Source organism: Trachemys scripta, chromosome 5 (assembly GCF_013100865.1).
Source record: "Trachemys scripta elegans isolate TJP31775 chromosome 5, CAS_Tse_1.0, whole genome shotgun sequence".
In the NCBI taxonomy this organism is placed as follows: Eukaryota; Metazoa; Chordata; order Testudines; family Emydidae; genus Trachemys; species Trachemys scripta.
Genome location: NC_048302.1, coordinates 58,376,344 through 58,394,895, shown reverse-complemented (window position 1 = coordinate 58,394,895; position 18,552 = coordinate 58,376,344). Strand labels below are relative to the sequence as shown.

The 18,552-nt window shown below is 40.9% G+C and overlaps 1 protein-coding gene across 2 annotated transcripts in view; it reads right to left on the bottom strand.

Annotated features, from left to right (window-relative positions):
• Positions 1-9,085: 9,085 nt before the first annotated feature.
• MND1 (meiotic nuclear divisions 1) overlaps positions 9,086-18,552 on the bottom strand; it is a 45,800-nt gene continuing 36,333 nt past the window's right edge. For both annotated transcript variants that reach the window (XM_034772850.1, XM_034772851.1), the window contains exons 7-8: positions 11,213-11,257; positions 9,086-9,319 (exon numbers count right to left, since the gene is read on the bottom strand). In XM_034772850.1, the coding sequence (XP_034628741.1) occupies positions 9,213-9,319; positions 11,213-11,257 (152 nt within the window). In that variant the 3' untranslated portion in view covers positions 9,086-9,212. The remainder of the gene's footprint in view (positions 9,320-11,212; positions 11,258-18,552) is intronic.

Here is an 18,552-nt window from a genome sequence, read left to right as displayed (position 1 = left end):
GGATCTTGTCCCATTCTTCTTCATGGAAAGTGATCTTGTAGCCTGCAAACAACATCGATGGTGTGATGGCAGCCCTCAACATCTTTCACGATCCAGATGAATGGAGACTGTTCATTGATTCATCGAAGACGAGTCTTAAAGCTGTTTTACTGCATAATGGCAATGTTTTGCCATCAATTCCAGTTGGTCATGCAGTCCATATGAAGGAAACCTATGACAACGTGAAACAACTTTTGAGGTGCATAAACTATGACCAACATCAGTGGCAGCTTTGTGGCGATTTGAAGGTTGTTGCTCTCTTGCTTGGTCTGCAGACTGGATACACAAAGTACTGCTGTTTTCTCTGTGAATGGGATAGTCGTGCAAGAGAGTCCCACTACATCAAGAAAGATTGGTCACTCCGACAGTCATTGGAGCCTGGGAGGAAAAGTGTTCAGCATCCACCACTTGTTGAATCAAGGAAGATTTTGTTACCACCCTTACACATCAAGCTGGGTCTGATGAAGAACTTTGTCAAGGCCATTGACAAAACACAAGCAGCTTTCAAGTACCTCGGTGGAAAATTTCCAAGGTTAAGTGAAGCTAAGATAAAGGAAGGTGTCTTTGTTGGTCCTCAGATTCGTGAACTTCTTCGAGATGATGCATTTGACCATGCACTGCGTGGCAAGGAAAAGACGGCATGGAAAGCCTTCCAGTTAGTGGCAATAAATTTTCTCGGAAACAACAAGGCAGACAACTACAGGTTGTTGGTGGAAAACCTCCTCAAGGCATACAAAAGCCTTGGTTGCAACATGTCACTAAAGATACATTTTTTGCACTCTCATCTAGATTTTTTTTCCACCGAACTGCGGAGCAGTGAGCGACGAGCACGGTGAGCGATTTCTCCAGGACATTGCAACAATGGAGAAACGCTATCAGGGCAAATGGAGCCCATCAGTGCTTGCAGACTATTGCTGGACAGTGTCAAGAGATGCTCCATTTAATGAATACAAGAGACAAGCCAAGAAGCGCCGAGTAGACACTGAATAGGACTAAACTATGTATACAATAGTTTTTTGCCTTTTGTTTCATAATAAAATTTATATAACCCTTTTGCTGATTTTTAAAGTGTTACATAAACAGGACAGGTGAAATATTATCATGTAAAGCAACCATAAACACATGAAAAGACCTAGGTTTACAATTTATGATTAAAACTCTACTATCTACACAATATACATAGACATAAAATGTAAAAACTTAAATATTTTAGAAACAGTAGCCAATCAGTTTTAATTGTCATATTTGAATTCAGCACATCAAAATACATAATAACTAGCACATTTTATCTCTGAAGCAGACGACTTCTCAAAAATTGAAGACCAGTGTTATGTAATGTGATCTAATCTTATTCCGGATCAGGTAAATATTCAAAGAACCTGGCTAAAGATTCTGACTTACTGGATTTTTTGACATGTTTGGACACAGCCAAAGATTTTAGTGAGAACAGGCTTGTTTCTAACTGCATAGCTGCACAATGTTTGGTGGAATCTCTGAGAGTGCCCGACATATATTGTTTTCCAGCATGATTTTTAGTTTTCACAGAAATCAGTGCTGAAAACTAAGACTCAAAGAGACAACTGGAAGTGAATGGAAGCAGTACTTCCATAGTTTCCTCACTGAATTCTCTGTACTCTCCTTTAACAGTAATCCAGAATTCCTAGTTTGTTAGATTTGAAAAGTGATTACACACAAAACCAAATTAACAGTTTTAAGAGATTTTCTTGAGCCAAGATACTTAAGGTTGGAACAGCATCAATGGTTACCGAGAACAGGTTTTGATCTAGCTGGTACCTGGAGATTCACGTTCAACTCCAGGAAAATATTAATCAAAATGAGACTACAACTCAGGCAAATGAGTTAATATTTGTTCTTTATTAGCGTTTTGAACACTTTCACACTGTTCTTTGAAAAAAGTCTGAGAACGCCGGAAACATCTTGTTAATCCCTTTTCAACATGGCATCTCCAAAGACAAAGCATCTTCATAAATGCCTCCATTTTCTCTTTCATATCTGTATTCCTACCTTGAAGTTCAATGCATTAAATTTGCCAAATATGTCCACTAGGTAAGTTAACGAAAAGAAGAAGTCCACATTACACATGTAATCTGCAAAGTTTGTTTTCCCAAGGAGGAACATTGTCATCTAATTAAAAGACATGTAACACTTTCCCATGTGACAGCCACCTGACTTCACTGTCAAACATAAGCGGAGTGTGGTCAGATCCCATCTCTCTTCACCCAGTATACTAAAACAATGCATGTTCACTGCCTGGGATTTTATAAAATTAACAAATTTAAGAACAATATTGAAGGCCTCCTATACTTCAAGTTGCAATTTCTTTGATGCCAAAGCTTGGCAATGAATTTTGCAGTGAGCCCTAATTGCTGCTGATGTCACTTTCTTTCTTTGTGCTGCAACCCCACTGTTCTTTCTGGGCAGGGCTACTGCCCCAGCAGTGCACAGCCCCACATACAAAGCCCAGTTAAGACCTTCCTCCACTATGAATTGAGGATTATGACCATTTCCTCAACAGTTGTTTGGGTTGGGATTTTTTGGCAAAGTAAAAGTTCTTCACCTATTGTACCTGCTTTGACAAAACTCTCAAAACACAGAAGCTGAGTCATGTTGGCTATGTCTGTGGATTCCTCAAGCTGCAATACTAAACACTGCCTTTTCTTAACTTGTTCTGTCAGCTGGTCCTAGACGTTTTCTGCAAGGTCATCAATGCGTCAGCGGATGGCATTATTTGACAGAGGAATATTGTCAGTGCTGACTGCTTGTTCCCCAATTATAGTTCTAGATGTCTATTGCTGCTGGAAGTAGTAGTGTTTCACCGATGGTATGTGCTTGTTCGCATTTGCAATTAGCATGGCCACAACATAAGCTGCTTCTAAGGCTTTTTGAGAAACAATTGCTTCTTTAGACATGCCTGGTTTATTTGCTGCTTTAGTTTGTCTTGAGCTGCATTTTTTCATTCAGAAACTTGTTTACAAATCTCAGGAGTTTGGTTTCCAAATGTCACAGTCATTTCCCTGGCCTCATTTACTAACATTTCCAAACAAATGAAATTATGGACTTTCCACAGCAATAACAAGACACAAAAACCCAAACATAATGTAACAACCATCATATTGTCTACTGTTCTTCCTATCCTTATTAAAATAATTTCTTCAGATGCATGTTGGCTACATGTAGGCTTAGCACTTGTTAAAACTCATTTCAATAGAAAAATAAGACAGCTGTGTCTCCCTCAGCCTTCATCTCCTATCTGCAAGTGCCATTGCTGCTGGCCGTGGGAGCCTCTCTTTGCCATCTGCTCCAGCAGGGGGCCTTCAGCAGAGCCTTCCTGATGAGGTAAACATTCAGCAGGAAGTCTCTCTGCTGAGGGCCCCGTGCAGAAGTAGAGGGCACAGAGAGGCTTCCAATCCTGGGTGCAGCAGCAGCAGGACAAGATGTTGATTTCTAAGCCTAGTTTAATAGTTTCTTAATTAGGAAAAAAAGTGAATACCAATTAACTTTTGTCCCCAGACGCTCACAGCTCCCCTCTGAGCCCCCTGCGACTCCCAAGGGAACCATGGCTCTCAGTTTGGGAAGCGCTACCTCAATAAGCACAGATCTTTTGAGCCATCATTCATGTGGCAGATAAGTGCTCTTAATTGGAATTATGCCAAACAACTGTGACACCACTTAGGTTTAGTAGCAGAGAACAGTTTTACATCAAACGTTGGCATTTCTCCTGTAAGGATGTCACCTCTCAGATAAATTCATTAAAGTGTAGGTAAGAAAAATAGCTCTTAATCTCTCAGTGTCCCACAGCACAAGGCAAAACCCAAGAAAAAAGAGAATCACTCAAAGCCCTGTAGAGACAAACTGTGTGTCATCACTTTGTTTTCTCATCATTTAGTCATGATCAATAGCATGACACATGGGCCTATATCCAAGCCTGGAGAGAGCAACTGCAACTCCAGTCAAGTCAACTGTCCTTGCCTTATACCAAGATTGAATTTGGCCCAATGTAATTAATAGGCAAAGTGTTACCTACTAATTACATTAATAATAAAATCCAGTCTTTTAGATTTTGAGCTAATGAAGAGAAAAATGTTCTCCTCCCCCATTTTTAACTTTAATTAATCCCCAGATTGAGGTGACATTGCCAATTTAAAAACCACACTTCTGTCTGAAAATTTTCCACCAATCTTGTCGCTTATCACAACGTAAAGTTACAATAACTGAAATATTTTTCAGTTTTTTTACTTTGTAATTTTGACTACACTTGGATTCAAATAATTTTAGTGTTTCACTGTAGTTGGTTTTGCCCAGTTTGTCCAAGTTTTCCACACAGCAACAGGGAGAATTAACAAAAAAAAAAAACCCAGACACATTATATATATTAGAAATGACCAAAACAATTGGCAGAGACCTCAGGGGCAGATGTACAACTGGGTGTTACATTTAACTTTTTTTTTCCTTTTTTAAACTGTGAGTTAACAGCATCTCTAAGTTACACAGGAAATACACACATGTGTTATGTGAACTAGAATGCTGCACCGAAACTGCAAATGGACATAACAGAAAATGCATTTTTGCTCATTATACTGTTTTTTATAGATCCATTTTTCACTCAGGTACAAGAACTCCTATATTTCTTAACTTCTCAAACTGAGAACTTTGTTGCACCCCAATTTTAGCTCCCCAAAATACCAGACTATTAAAAAATAATTGAAACAAAAAAAGTCTTTAAATTAAAAATATAATACATTTCTAGCCAGAGCGTTATTGTTATGGAAGATTTAAGAATAAACATGATCGTATAGCTAATAAAACAGGAAACAAAATGAGAAATCTATATAAGGGCACTCAAAAGTCTGGTCTTCAAAGAATATTCAGAAGATGCCTCAATTTAACATTTTAAGCAAAAAGTGTTGATACAGTGACATGTCAGTGTGTGTCATATCACATACCACAATTAAAAAACCAAGCATGAGAGCCCATGTCCAGACTATGAAAACGATGCCTGTCCCTAGGTTCAATTGTCAAGACACTTGCATGAGAGATCAGATCCTCCCTGTAGGGAAGTGACACATCAAGTCTGAAAACCACATGTTTGCAAGCTCCTCAGACTCTAGAGGGTATAATAAACTACTAATCCCTGACCGGAACTAACAGTTGACTTAGTCCCACTACGCTCCTCTGTGGGTAACCTGCTCAGAAATGCATAGAAAAGGAACTGGTTGGAAATATCATCCTTTGATTCAAGTTGATCCTCCCTCAAATCAGAGTCCAATTAGAGTTTCAACTACAGGGCCCCGTCACTGACACCACGCTGTTGCAAGCAATGCTGACATTTTCTCTGATTATGCTCAGAGTCCTGGGGAGACAGCCCTAAGTTTTTGGCTCAGGCTGTGGCACAATAGGGCACTTGCTTAACCTGCTGTAAGGGTTATTGATTTGTGTCTGGGAGACTTACCACTGACTTGGAAAAACAATCAAAAGGTTTGTGCCTCTAGGTCATTATTTTGTGCTGCAGAAAGATGTGCAAATGTTAACTGTGCTCCCTATTTTCTATCAAAGGTGCAACTGGGATGTAAGGAACACCCAATTATAGTTGCACTGGACAGGAAGGATGTGTGAAGGGATGTCCAAAAAAATCAGCTTCTATCCAGGGAATTTTAAACAACTGCACTTGGGCACAAGTGGACACCGAGCCTTTTGCACCTCACTTTGCGCTGCATGGCCCCATTAACCATCATGTTTGAAGGAGCAAATGGAGGGACCCCAGCATCCACTGTTGCTTCACTGATGCACTGCATTGGGTTTATTACATGACAGTATGGGGGTCATTCACAGTGCAACTATATCAGGTACCATAAATGGCCATGGAGGGGAAAGAGAGAGAGAGAGAAGAAAAAAGGTGTCCTCTGCCCCCAAAGGCCCAGACCTCCTGCAGGATCAGGCTTGCCACAAGGCCTATAGGCTACGAGTGGGGTTCATGGAGTTAACAGAGACAAACTACTCTTCAGGTTCAGATTTAATTTAATTTAATTCTCAAACCAGCTACACTGCAGAGGAGGATTTGGAAGAGCCAGACATAGAGGAGCTGTGCCCTAACTACATCACCACCACCCTGGGGGCCATGGCAACAGGACGCTTTCAGAGTTCTGGGGGCTACCACATGGATCAGACAAGTCTGCCACCTCCAGCTGCATTAAGCATTTCTCGATGGTATCTTCAGGAAAGGGTAGTAACTCTCTCTGGGAAAGGCTGCAGCACCAATCAGTCAACAAGAGAGTTCTTTGACATTGCAGTTTCTATATCTCCTGTATTAGTGACTGCATGCATATTGTCCTTAGGCCAGGGTATGCTCAGCCATCAAGGTCACCTACAGGAAGAAAAAAAGGTTCCAATCCAATTAATATATATATCTATCCTTGGCAATGCTTATCACATCCTTAGGGTCCTACCAAAATCACTGCCATGAAAAACATATAGCGGAATGTGAAATCTTGTCTCCCCCTGTAAAATCAGGTCTTTTGTGTGCTTTTATCCTATACTATACAGATTTCATGAGAGAGACTAGAGTTTCTCAAACTGGGGGTCCTGACCAAAAAGGGAGTGGGGGAGGGGAAGACAAGGTTATTTTATGGGGGCAGGTCATAGCATTGCCACCCTTACTTCTGCGCTGACTTCAGATCTGGCAGCCGGAGACCGGCGGCTGTTGGCTGGGCGCCCAGCTCTGAAGGCAGCGCCCTGCCAGCAGCAGCACAGGTAAGGGTGGCAATACCATACCACCCTTACTTCTGCACTGCTGCCTTCAGAGCTGGGCAGTCGGACAACAGACACCGCTTTCCGGCTGCTTAGCTCTGAAGGCAGAACTGCCGCCAGCACCAGCGCAGAAGTAAGAGTAGCTGTACCACATCCCCCATACAATAACCTTGCGCCCTCCCCACAACTCCTTTTTGGGTCAGGACCCCTACAATTACAACACCATGAAATTTCAGATTTAAATAGATGAAATCATGACATTTACAATTTTTAAAATCCTATGACCATGAAATTGACCAAATGGACAGTGAATTTGGTAGGGGCCTACACATCATCTTAGACAAAATTGCCCAATACCCAGGAGCATGTCTTAAATCCTTCAGTTCTCAGACACTCTGGGCTGTTTGGGAACATTGACTGCACAGATCACCAGAGACTGGCTTCTGAGCAAGTACCCAGATTAACATCACTTTTCCAGTAGAACTCTTGCTAAAGTTAGCAAGTAAACCAAGGTGGAGACAAAGAAGGCATGTTGGCCTAATTCTCACACGGTTTGCTTGTAGCAGGCAGAACCTACCTTCTGAAAACTTGGCTCATGATCTCTCTGGCAAACTCCCAATAATTTCCAAGAGTTAAATTGTGGTGCTGCCCATCAGGGTACCAGTTCAATCACAGATATCTTTCAGCATCCTGAAATTGAGATTCATATGTCTGGATAATCAAGTGGCATGTTGCTTTACAAGACAGCAACAATGTGAAACACCATTTTGGGCTTGCTGCATCCTGCATATTGCCTTAGGGTGCAGGATGCCATTGCCAGAGGGGCTAGAAGTGGAAAATCATAAAGTCCTATCCCAGAGAGAGATTTCCAGATGACTCCCACACTCCCGGATGTGGATCAAAGACATTCAGGCTTACCAATAATGCCCTCACACATTCAAACAGAAAAAGGAGGGGTGAAAGAGGAAAGGACACAGATGCTGCAGTTAATTGAAAGTTATCTTAACACCATGGACACTTGCTAAATGTAGTGAGAAGGAGAGGTAGGTAAGGCCTGAATTTAGATCCATGTAGACAGATGCAAGAACAAACAGAAGTGCTAACAATGTATTAGTCTGCCAAAGCAAAAATTGCTACAAGACTTGTTGTAAAAGCCATCAGAACGGCATATACAGAAACATATGGTTCATAAAATTTACTTAGGTGTTGGCAAGGAGACTATTCTCACAGTACCCAGGGGCAGCTACACAAAATAGAAAGGAGGGGAATGATCATACAAAAATAGCTGTTTATATTTCCTTAAGCTTTCCACCCCTGCCTCTCATTCTTTTCTTTTGTATTTGATGCTGAGGTCTCTGAAAAAGCCATTCTGAAATTGGCTACTTCACTCACTCTCAATGGGTTGCATTGGCTCCTTAGGGGCATGTGACGCACCCCCAACAGCTGATGCTGCACCAAGATATTATTACACTTGACTCACGAGGGTAACTATCACGGAAACACATGACCTTACAATCAGTAGCACATCTGATGGTCTGGGATCAGTCCTTTTTTTGTGGCCAAGCAATAATACATCCAGCGGTCTATCACCAAGCTCATGGGTTGTTCGATATATCACACGTGCTGCTTCCTCTCAGGTCTTTTCAACAGCGTGTGCCTGTTGCATTTCAGGAAGCAAGTCTACTCCCCAACTTGTTTGTCTCAAGGACTATTCATTGTCCCTCACCAGTTCCACCCTCCCTCCTACAATCAGCCCCCGAACGTTGTCCACCTTCTCTACCTCTGGGATGATTAGTAGTTTTGGTCATTATTTCTTATGATGGTGTCATTATCCAGATCAACCCGTCTACTCTCTGCAACTTACTTATCCTGATTCAGACTTTGGGATGCTGGACTAAGTTTTCTACAGAGTATGTGACTGACGCGTCAACATGGATAGGTGGACATGTATTGGTTGACTAGGATGGTTTGTCCTCATCCAGATCAGTGGAAACTTCCTTCCAAGTCCTCCAATGTTATTCCCATACCACAGACTCTTCAGCAGAGTCAAACTGCTGAACATACCTAGATGGGAATTCCTTGGAGATTTTGGCTTCCTCTTGATTGGGCTCATCCTGGTTCTTATAACAAGCAAACAGAAACATGAAGACCAGGACCTTATGACAACTACCCTGCACAGCCTTCCTTAATACTTGGGCTAAATCACTCAGTGCCAGAGTGAGAGAGTGTTCTGGAAGTAATGCGGGAGGGGGGAAACAAAACCGACAATGTATTGTTTACATTTTATTAACATTAATGAAAAGTGCAACTAATACAAGAGGGTGTTTGGTTTGATTTTGAAAAGCAACACAGACAAATGTCAGCTGAGCAATATTAAATAAGATATGTACACTTGTGTCAGTATCATATTAATCAATATAGTCAAAGTCTTCTGGAATCCCAAAACTTTTGTCAATTCTGTTCTCTTCAAATCCAAATTTCCGTTTGGCCCAAGATTTTATTGCAAAGATATTATCTGTGAAAAGAGTGAAGAAATGTTTCAGTTCACAAGCAGAATGGGGGCACTAGATTCTTCACTACTGTAAACTCTTCACCACCTCTGGAAACATCCGAAAAAGCACAGAGCTGCAAAGCTTCTGAATATAATTTACTAGGTAGGGCTAAGAGGGGAAAGAGGAATTAAATACTTGTTCTGTTTTTATGAATAACTGAGCACCGCTACAAATGCTAATGAGGCAAATAGGGTTGGTAAAAATGTGTGCATAAAAATAAAAATTATGCTCAAAATGAGTTTTTAGCCACTATTATGTCCTTAGCTATAAATTCGATAGCTATTTTATTTTGTATAGTTAAAATATTACTTAAAAGATTAGAAAAAATTGGGCTTATACAGTTGTTATTTTGGGGGAGCTTCTTCACGGTTTATGAACAGAAACTTGAAAAGGTGTAGGCTTTTAAAAAATATTCTTATCTGATTATTTTCACCCAAGAAATATTAGCAATATCAAATCTGTTCTTCCCTGATTATGCTGAGGACCTGCTGAACAACCTAAAGAATGTGCATTTTCTGTGAACTCTCACAGCTTAATTTGTTAAAGTGCTAATAATTGAAGCCAAATCGATGTAACAAAACCAAACTGAAGTGTTTCAAACAGTCTGATAAAGAATCCTTTCTCCTCTCAATTATCCAAATGTCTCTTGCCTCTGATGAGGTCATAATTTTACTTGATCTCCACTCATTTTAGGGCTGGTGTAGTCTAGCTTGTAACTGAGCCAGCTGTCCTGCACTGGTGTAAAGGTAAAAGTTCAGTATATCCACACTGAATCATGTTAACAACCTTCGCAAGTTTTGCCGTGCACCTGCAATGTGCTGTTCTAAAAAATTACAACTACGATGTTGTGAAGGTAGCTCACAGTTCACAGTTCCCAATACAGTCTCCAGAAGCAGTGTATTCTGGGTGACTTTTCAAAAGGCCACCAGTACACTGTGGAGCACTAGCCAGAGGACTAGCTTAATTAGTGGTCTTTTGAAGTCACTGAATACATTCTCCCACTACTATTGAACAGTTGAATAAGGGTTAGTCTACAGTGGCAACGTTAAAGTGCTGCTGTGGCAGCGCTTTAACGTGGCTTGTGTAGTCACAGCACAACGCTGGGAGAGAGCTCTCCAAGTGCTGTAAAAACAAACAAAAAACTCCTCCACGAGAAGTGCGGCTCCCAGCGCTGGTGCACTGTCTACACTGGCACTTTACAGCACTGAAACTTGCTGCGCCTACCACTTCTCTGTTTCTAGAAAAGATTGGGCTATTCACTTACTATACAATGAACAGGGACAAATTCTGAAAAAATGTAATTTACAAACACAATATTTCCACCAATGAAAACTCAAATGAAAAATACACATTGTTTGCTCTGCAAAAGGGCAATATGTAACACAAATCACCTGCAGAGCAAAAGGGAGGGGAAATAATGGGTAAAATATTTCCATAAGAACATAATGCAGTAACCTTCTTCAAAACCGCAACAGCCTATAGATTTCATCTGTGACACTGAGCAAACTCTACATACTCTAAGCAAGAATAATTACTTTATCACTCCACATATATATTTGCATCTGAATCACACCAGCGACAACAAAACCTCTATATAACATTGTCAATTTTAAACACATTAAAAAATGTAAATTAAGATTAAATTCATAAATTAATTAATGTAATTTGCTATGCCAGTGCCAACCACATCACTAACATTAAGGGACTTCTGCTATTGAAGTCTCCTGAAATCAACTGTAGAAATTAGCTCCAGACTGAAATCTGGCAAACCAAGTTTCTACTAGGAGAGGAAGTCTGCTGTCCATTTAAAAAAAAAATTAAACTGGTAGGTTGTGAATTATATACATGAAACACACCAGTCCATCTGTTGGCTGCTTCCTTGGCGACTTTGTTTGCTTGACCTGAAAGAGAGGAAAACCATGAGCAGCCACATAATTTAACAAGTGCAAAACAGTGAGATGATGTTTATATTGACACAGTTCCTACGAATCCACTGACCAGAATGAAGATATTCATCTGTGGCTTTCAAATATATCTTTTTTAAGATTCAACCATGCCCCAAACCTAGGTTCATGAAATATCTTCAACAAAGGACCATAAAAGATAACATCTGAAGTGTCAAAAGTATTTTTAAGAATGTATTTTAAAAGAAAATAATTCTGGTTTAGCCTGCTTGGTGGCTCAGCAATAGTGCTCTGCACAGCTATGTGGGAGATCCATGGGCTGGAAGTGCTGCAGGGACAGCTGCCTCCTCTCTGAGAGAGAATGCTTGGCATTACTCAGGAGCAATCTCTCTCACCTGTAAATATTCTTATTTTTGTAGCATCACAGGTGTTCACGACTCTTTAGAGAAAAAGCACATAGCAATGGTAGTAGCCTGTGAGGCAAATCCAGTTGTGTATCATGTGCCTTAGAAGAGGGAACCAGAAAGGTTCTCAGGACTTCAAAGATATTAAGGACCCCTTTGATGAGACAGACAGAATAACGTTTCTGGATAACAAATGCAAAAATAAAGTTTAAAACACTTTTTAAAAAAACCCATCTCCACTGCAAGTAGCTTTAAAAGAGTTTTTATGACACAAACCAGTTTCTAAGGCCTTGGCTACACTTACCCGGTAGTTCGACGGCTGGAAATCGAACTTCTGGGTTCGACTTATCGCGTCTAGTCTGGACGTGATAAGTCGAACCCGGAAGTGCTCGCCGTCGACTGCGGTACTCCAGCTCGCCGAGAGGAGTACCGCGGAGTCGACGGGGGAGCCTGCCTGCCGAGTGTGGACCAAGGTAAGTTCGAACTAATTCGAACTAAGGTACTTCGAACTTCAGCTACGTTATTCACGTAGCTGAAGTTGCGTACCTTAGTTCGAATTAGGGGGGTAGTGTAGACCAAGCCTAAGAAAGTCTGTTAAATCATCTTGTCCCCATTGGTGTAAATGCTGTATCAGCCTGGGAACTTATCAGAATCATCATATTTCTCATGCTTACATACACCTTGACCATTTCCAGTCAGCCTTGCTAGTGCTTGCATGATAATATTCATTTACAATGGTCAGCATGAAATACAAAGTTTGTCTCTAGGGCTACTGAAAATGAATATGAGATAAAGTGTTCATCGCCATGGATTCCACTGTAGGCAAATTTTAATTATTTTGCAAAATAAACTTAGCACACGCTAAGGTTGGTGCTCATTATTTAACCTTATGTGCTGCAGTCAGTGATGTGAAGAATGATTAGATAATAGTAAAATGTAGTGGTGAAAGCTCTGAATTCTTTAAAGATGGCTTAAAAAGGGGGAAGGGGGGGGAGAATGGGACTTTGCCCTTTTGCTTCTTTATGATGTATGAAGGCAAAGAGAGAGTGTTAGTTTGTTTTTTATATTGGAAATTCAGGTCACGTCTGTCCTGAGAGACTCTATACTCTTCTCTGCACAGGCATTTGTTCCGAGAATTTTCCATTGTTGCTTCCACGGGTTCAGCAGCTCCATCGATGGGAATGCTAGCACTGACAATGTACTAGCAGCATCAGCATTTTAAGCACTGTATGGCCTAACCCTGCTCAGAGCAGGTCTACAAAATAAGGGCTTGTGTAGTCTAGGATAAAATGTGCATTTTTAAAATGTGTTAGCTAAACCATTTTAGCTAGCATGTTTTAAACCCTAGTATAGATAGGGAAAGTTGTATCGGAATCTAGGGCTTATCTATACTTGCTTGTGTGTGCTAAAATATATATACACAACTTGCCCAGCCAACACTAGGGTTTTAAAACATGTTAGCTAAAATATTTTGAAAATGCACTTTTTCTCCAAGCCTAAACAAAAGCATATTGTATAGACCCACTGTGAGCAGGGTTAGGCAATGTAGTACATAAAATGATGGTAGCCATTCTCAGCAAATAGAGGATAAATAGGTACTTATGTATTTAATTACTATTTATTCAATATCAAGACAAAGTACATTCACCTGCAAAAATCACAACACACCTGTCCAATTTCTTTTAAATATTAACATTTGATAGACATGCTTGGTTTGTCAAATATGTACAGAGATTTTACTTATTTTAATAATATCACCAGAAGCATATCATGGGTACTATAAAGATTCTCACTCTGTAATATGGTAACATCCTGTTAAATGGAGAGATCTGATGATTATATTGCTGTTTTACTATATTAACATTTCTCTAAACAAAATCTCACTCTGCTAACAATTATTGTTTTCTCTCTGATATTTACATAGCATGGATTTGTAAACCTGATAACACTTCCTAAATAAATAGTTTAAAAAAAAAGCTGGTAGCTGCCTGGCGTCTTGCCTTTGCTAGCACTCCCACTGCTAGAGCTGAAACGTTGGTAGGCAGCGTCTTCTGATCAGTGCTTAATTTGTAATGAAAGAGGTGCTAGAGCTCAAGCAATTTTTTTACTTTCATAACTGATGTGGCAAGCCCAGAGGTGCCAGGGCTGTGACTGACAAGCCTAGAGGGGCCAGGGCTCAGCCCTGGCACAAATTAAGCATGGCTTCAGATTGTAGAAGTAGAGAAATGACATCACAAGAGCTGGAAAGTGAAGGTTTAACAATTAAGACAGGAAAGGGTTTTTAGCCACACTTTCTAACTTTGTTTGTTTGTTTTGCTAAAGTCTATTCAACTTCAATGAATGGTAACACTGTATAGAAAACTTATCTTTGTCAATGATTAAACAGTTAAGGTGTGTGAAATCACAATGCACATGCTCCAAGACATCCATTAGGTCCCTCCAGCAGAAGTAGAGTGGACAATGACATTCTTGATATTTTTATGGTTAAAAAACAACACCACACAGATCTTTTTAAAAGCCACTTTCAGGCTCTTTTTAGACATAAAGCAGGAAAAAGGGACAAGTCAATTTTTTGTTTAAAATCAGTCATTGTTCATTTCTAAAGGGTTACTGTAGAAACAATGACCCAATAATGTACAGGCCCATCAATGTTACTAATAAATGCTGAAAACTCTCAGCATCCAGAACCTGCATATTGATTTTCTTCCTTCAAGTTTTTAGGTGGCAAAGAAAGAATTGTACTGAATTCCCTTTCTTACCCTGACTACTTTATCTTTCCAGGCCACCCTTAAGGCTTATCTTTTTATGTACCAAATAAGATCTCCAAAAACAGGAACCTCAAGATCTTGCCCATAAGAATAATGAAATGCCAAGTCTCCCAAGACAAAGTAGCTAAATTTACAAAACAAGAAGCAGCTGGTGACAGTGTGAGCTACCATACTAACTCAGCAGGCAGGTTTTATGGATTTCTTCACTGAAAGGATCAGAGATTGCAGAGAAAACTGACAACTTTTCAAGGATATAATTAACAATCAGCCTGCAGAACTGTTATCAGATAATGCAAAATATAACTAACATCTTAAATATTTTTGGGGTAAAGTAACTTTTACATCATGAAGTGTAATTCTGTTGTATGGATCAACAGCAGGTGCAATTATTCTCACAGGCTAACAAGCACTGTTAGTTGTAAGCAACAGAGGGTCTAGTCTAGTCTCAAAGGTGCCACAGGACCCTCTGTTGCTTTTTACAGATTCAGACTAACACGGCTACCCCTCTGATACTGTTAGTTGTGGGTTTCCTAGTACTGCTCATGCAGGGAGGTCTCAGTAAATAATAACCCTATAGTTACAGAAATGGAATTCACTCTGATAAGTCTCCCTTTGTATTTAAATATCAAAATGGTAGCTATAGTAAGAATTGTCTATCAACCTTATTCTTCTATACTTCTTCCTACTGACAGAAACAATTTTGTATAGAAAATTTTCTACTCCCCTGGGTCTAAGGCCTCTGCTGTTGAGAAATTCATTAAACATTTCCCTTACCCCTTCAAGCACAATAGGCCAGATTTTCCTCTCACACTAATTCTTGACCTCTCTTGGAGAAGCCTCTTTAAGCTATTTCTGGGAGCTGTATGACATAAGAAGATGCCTACTAATGAAAGTGTGCTCATGCAATCAAATTCTGAGTTCACGTTTATTAGGAATGTCACTTCCAAGACCACTGGTCATAGGTGCATTGCAGAACTTACACACTTGGCATACAGGAGAGCACACTGCTAACTTGATTGCCTAGCAATTCCTGCTGACTCATCCATAGATCAATACTGACCGTGACCTTGGACAAGGTTCTGCATTTTGCCATCAGGGACTATTTGTAGCAATGAGAGGGAAATCAAAAAAGTTAATGGAAGAGGCAGCGCTCACGAGACAGAAAGCAGGGCAACAGCTCATATGTGAATGCCTATGCAAGTCGGGGTGCAAAAAACTCTACCAGCAGACTCTATCAAACACGGAAGGAAGAAAAATCTAATTGTCTGATAGCATTGGGGAAGAAATGGATGCTCATGAGACGTTTCCATCATAATCAGAGTGAAGAACATGACCCATGACCCCAATGCTCTGCTTTACCAGAATTCTTTGCACTGTTTCAGCCAAAATACCAAATATGCTGTAATACTTTTAAAGTTCACTACATCATAAACTGGATTCAATGTATGCATTTGATTTGTCATTTAAATTATGCATTAAATATCTTATTTACTGTAGCTATTTACATTGAGAATGTTATCTTCACAACAAGGGCTAGAAATGTTTAAGTGAGTAGATCCTGTAGAAAATTTTGCAATTACTAGGAAATTTACCTGGGAGTCACAACTCTTAGCTTAAGATCCACTGTGTGTTAGAATGGTTTTGAAAGACGTGGAGCATGACATAGTGTAAGCCATCTGCGATTGAAACCACTATGTGTATAAATTATATTAGCATTGCTTTCTCAAAAAATGAGGAACTTATGCCTGACAATAACCCCTGTGCAAATGAATATAATAGTTCCACCTCTGTCTCTATAGTGAGACACCGTAGCACATACTAAATTATTGGGAAGCTAATCCCCTATTCTGGGAGTGTGTTGTTAAAGTGTCTAAAATCTTTGTCAGCCTATTTAAAAAAAAAAAAAAAAAAAAAAGAGGACTCAAGTTCCATCAGTACAGGCTCCCTATGTCCTTTATGACAAGGTTAGACTGTCAAGTCTCATCAGTACATATGGAATATGTCTTTGAAAAATGTCTCTCATGTTTTGTCAGGACTGGTAACAAAAAATTTCTGCAACCCATACATATACACAATGTTCAGTGTCATGTACTCACACATACCACATTGTGCATGCGCACTCATGCATGCGCACGTACACACATGTGCACACTATTCGCTTTAAAGATTTTTTTTCTTAAAATCCCACTCCTTAATTCTTGGTCTCATAACTCTTATAACCAAAACTACACCTCTTCTATTGCCCAAGCAGACAAGAGCTAATGCAAGCAGGAAATAGTGCACCTAACAAAGAGAAAGTGACCACACTGGCCTATGGTCTGATCCAGTGTTCACTGAAGTCAGTGGGAGTATTTCCCTTGAGTTCAGTGGACTCCAAAAACAAAAAAAATTCACTCATGATATGTCTACACTGCAATTAAAAACCCAGGGCTGGCCTGCGCCAACTGACTCAGGCTAACGGGCTGTAGATGTTTGGGCTCAAACTGCAGCTCAAGCTCTGAGACCATCTCACCTCACAGGACCCTAGAGCCCAGGCTCCAGTCCGAACTTCTACACCACAATTAAATAGCCCCTTAGCCTGAGCCCCACAAGGCAGAGTCAGCTGGCACAGGCCAGTCACGGGTGTCTATTTGCAGTGTAGACATATCCACAGTTGTGAAGTCTAATGAACTACATCTCCCCACAGAGGCAATTCCTTACTGCCCTCAGAGACCGTCAGTATTTGTATTAAATTACTGCATCTAGTATGTATTTGTCCCCCAATATTTTTATAAGTTACCTGCATTTGATGTTACCTGCTCCCTCCCTCATGTACTTTGCAGCCATGACACTAGTCAAGGGGAACATCAAGACTTTCGTTCTGTTATACTGTATTTAGAAAGATCCATAGAGCCTCAAAGTTCTTCCATATCCCTACATTTTGGGGTGTCACAAATCTAATATCCTGATCATTCCAGTAAAGTTGACCTACAAAGGAGGGAGGGAGAAATTACATCAATCCTCCCATGTACACATGCACCACATGTAAGACAGGACTTGCATCAATACAATCTGCCCCGGTACATTACTGGTGTAAGCTGCACAGCACAGTGTGTGTGTCCACATTATGAGTTTGCCCTGGTGTGTAACAATAGGTTTCCCTAGTCTAGACAAGCCCACAGTTATAGCACATCTAGCTCTAGTGAAGACATGACAAAGCTCTTAATATACATGAGACTGTTGACACATTTTCTCAGGAAAGAGGAGACTTGAAAAATCCTGATATTTTAATGTAAAAGCAGAAAGAATAATTAAAAAATCCAAAATATATTTCCAGGTCTACTTTATACAACATGAAACAGCAAAAAGGGCACTGTAGCAGGGTAGTCACCTCGTTCCAGCCTTGAAGGGGTTAAACCAGCCCAGAGAAGGGGCTGAGGCTGCCAGAGGGCTGCTGCTGGGATAAGCACGGCAAGCCTGGGCTGGAAGGGGAAACACTCACTGCTGGGGCCACGCCCCAATCAGGGCTCAGCTGGCCCTTATAAGAGGGCAGTGGGACAGGAACTCCGACAGAGTCTCTCTCTAGCTTGCTGAGAGAGGAGGGACTGGCTGTTGGGGAGCTGAACAGGGTACCTGAGTGGAGCAGGGCTGGGGAAAGACTAGAGAAGCTGGGAAGCTCCAGCCTGGAAACTCCCCAGGCTGGAGGCTTGATAAAGGCCAGAAAGGTACTGGGGCTGCAGAGGGGCAGCCCAGGGTAGGCAAAGGCAGGAGGTCCAAACCCCCCTTGCCTATGATGAGTGGCTTTTACACTGCAGTCCGCCCCACTGAGCAGGGGCTAGATGGTGATTGGCAGTAGCCCAAGACTGAGGCGAGGTGGGGATAGGGGGTTGAGGGTTCCCCTGGGAGGGGAGACCCAGAGAGCTGAAGGGGTACTGCCAGGAGGCAGCACCCAAGGAAAAGGGGCACTGGGGTCCAGGAGGGACACGGAGCAAGTGACAGGTGAGGCTTGGGCCTGCAGAGGACGCTCCAAAGGCTGGAGAGCTAATTCCCTAGACAACCAACAGGAGGCACCACAGGGTGAGTCGTCGCCCCATTACAAGAACAAAACCAATATTTTAAATTTTCCTTTGCAGATCACCTT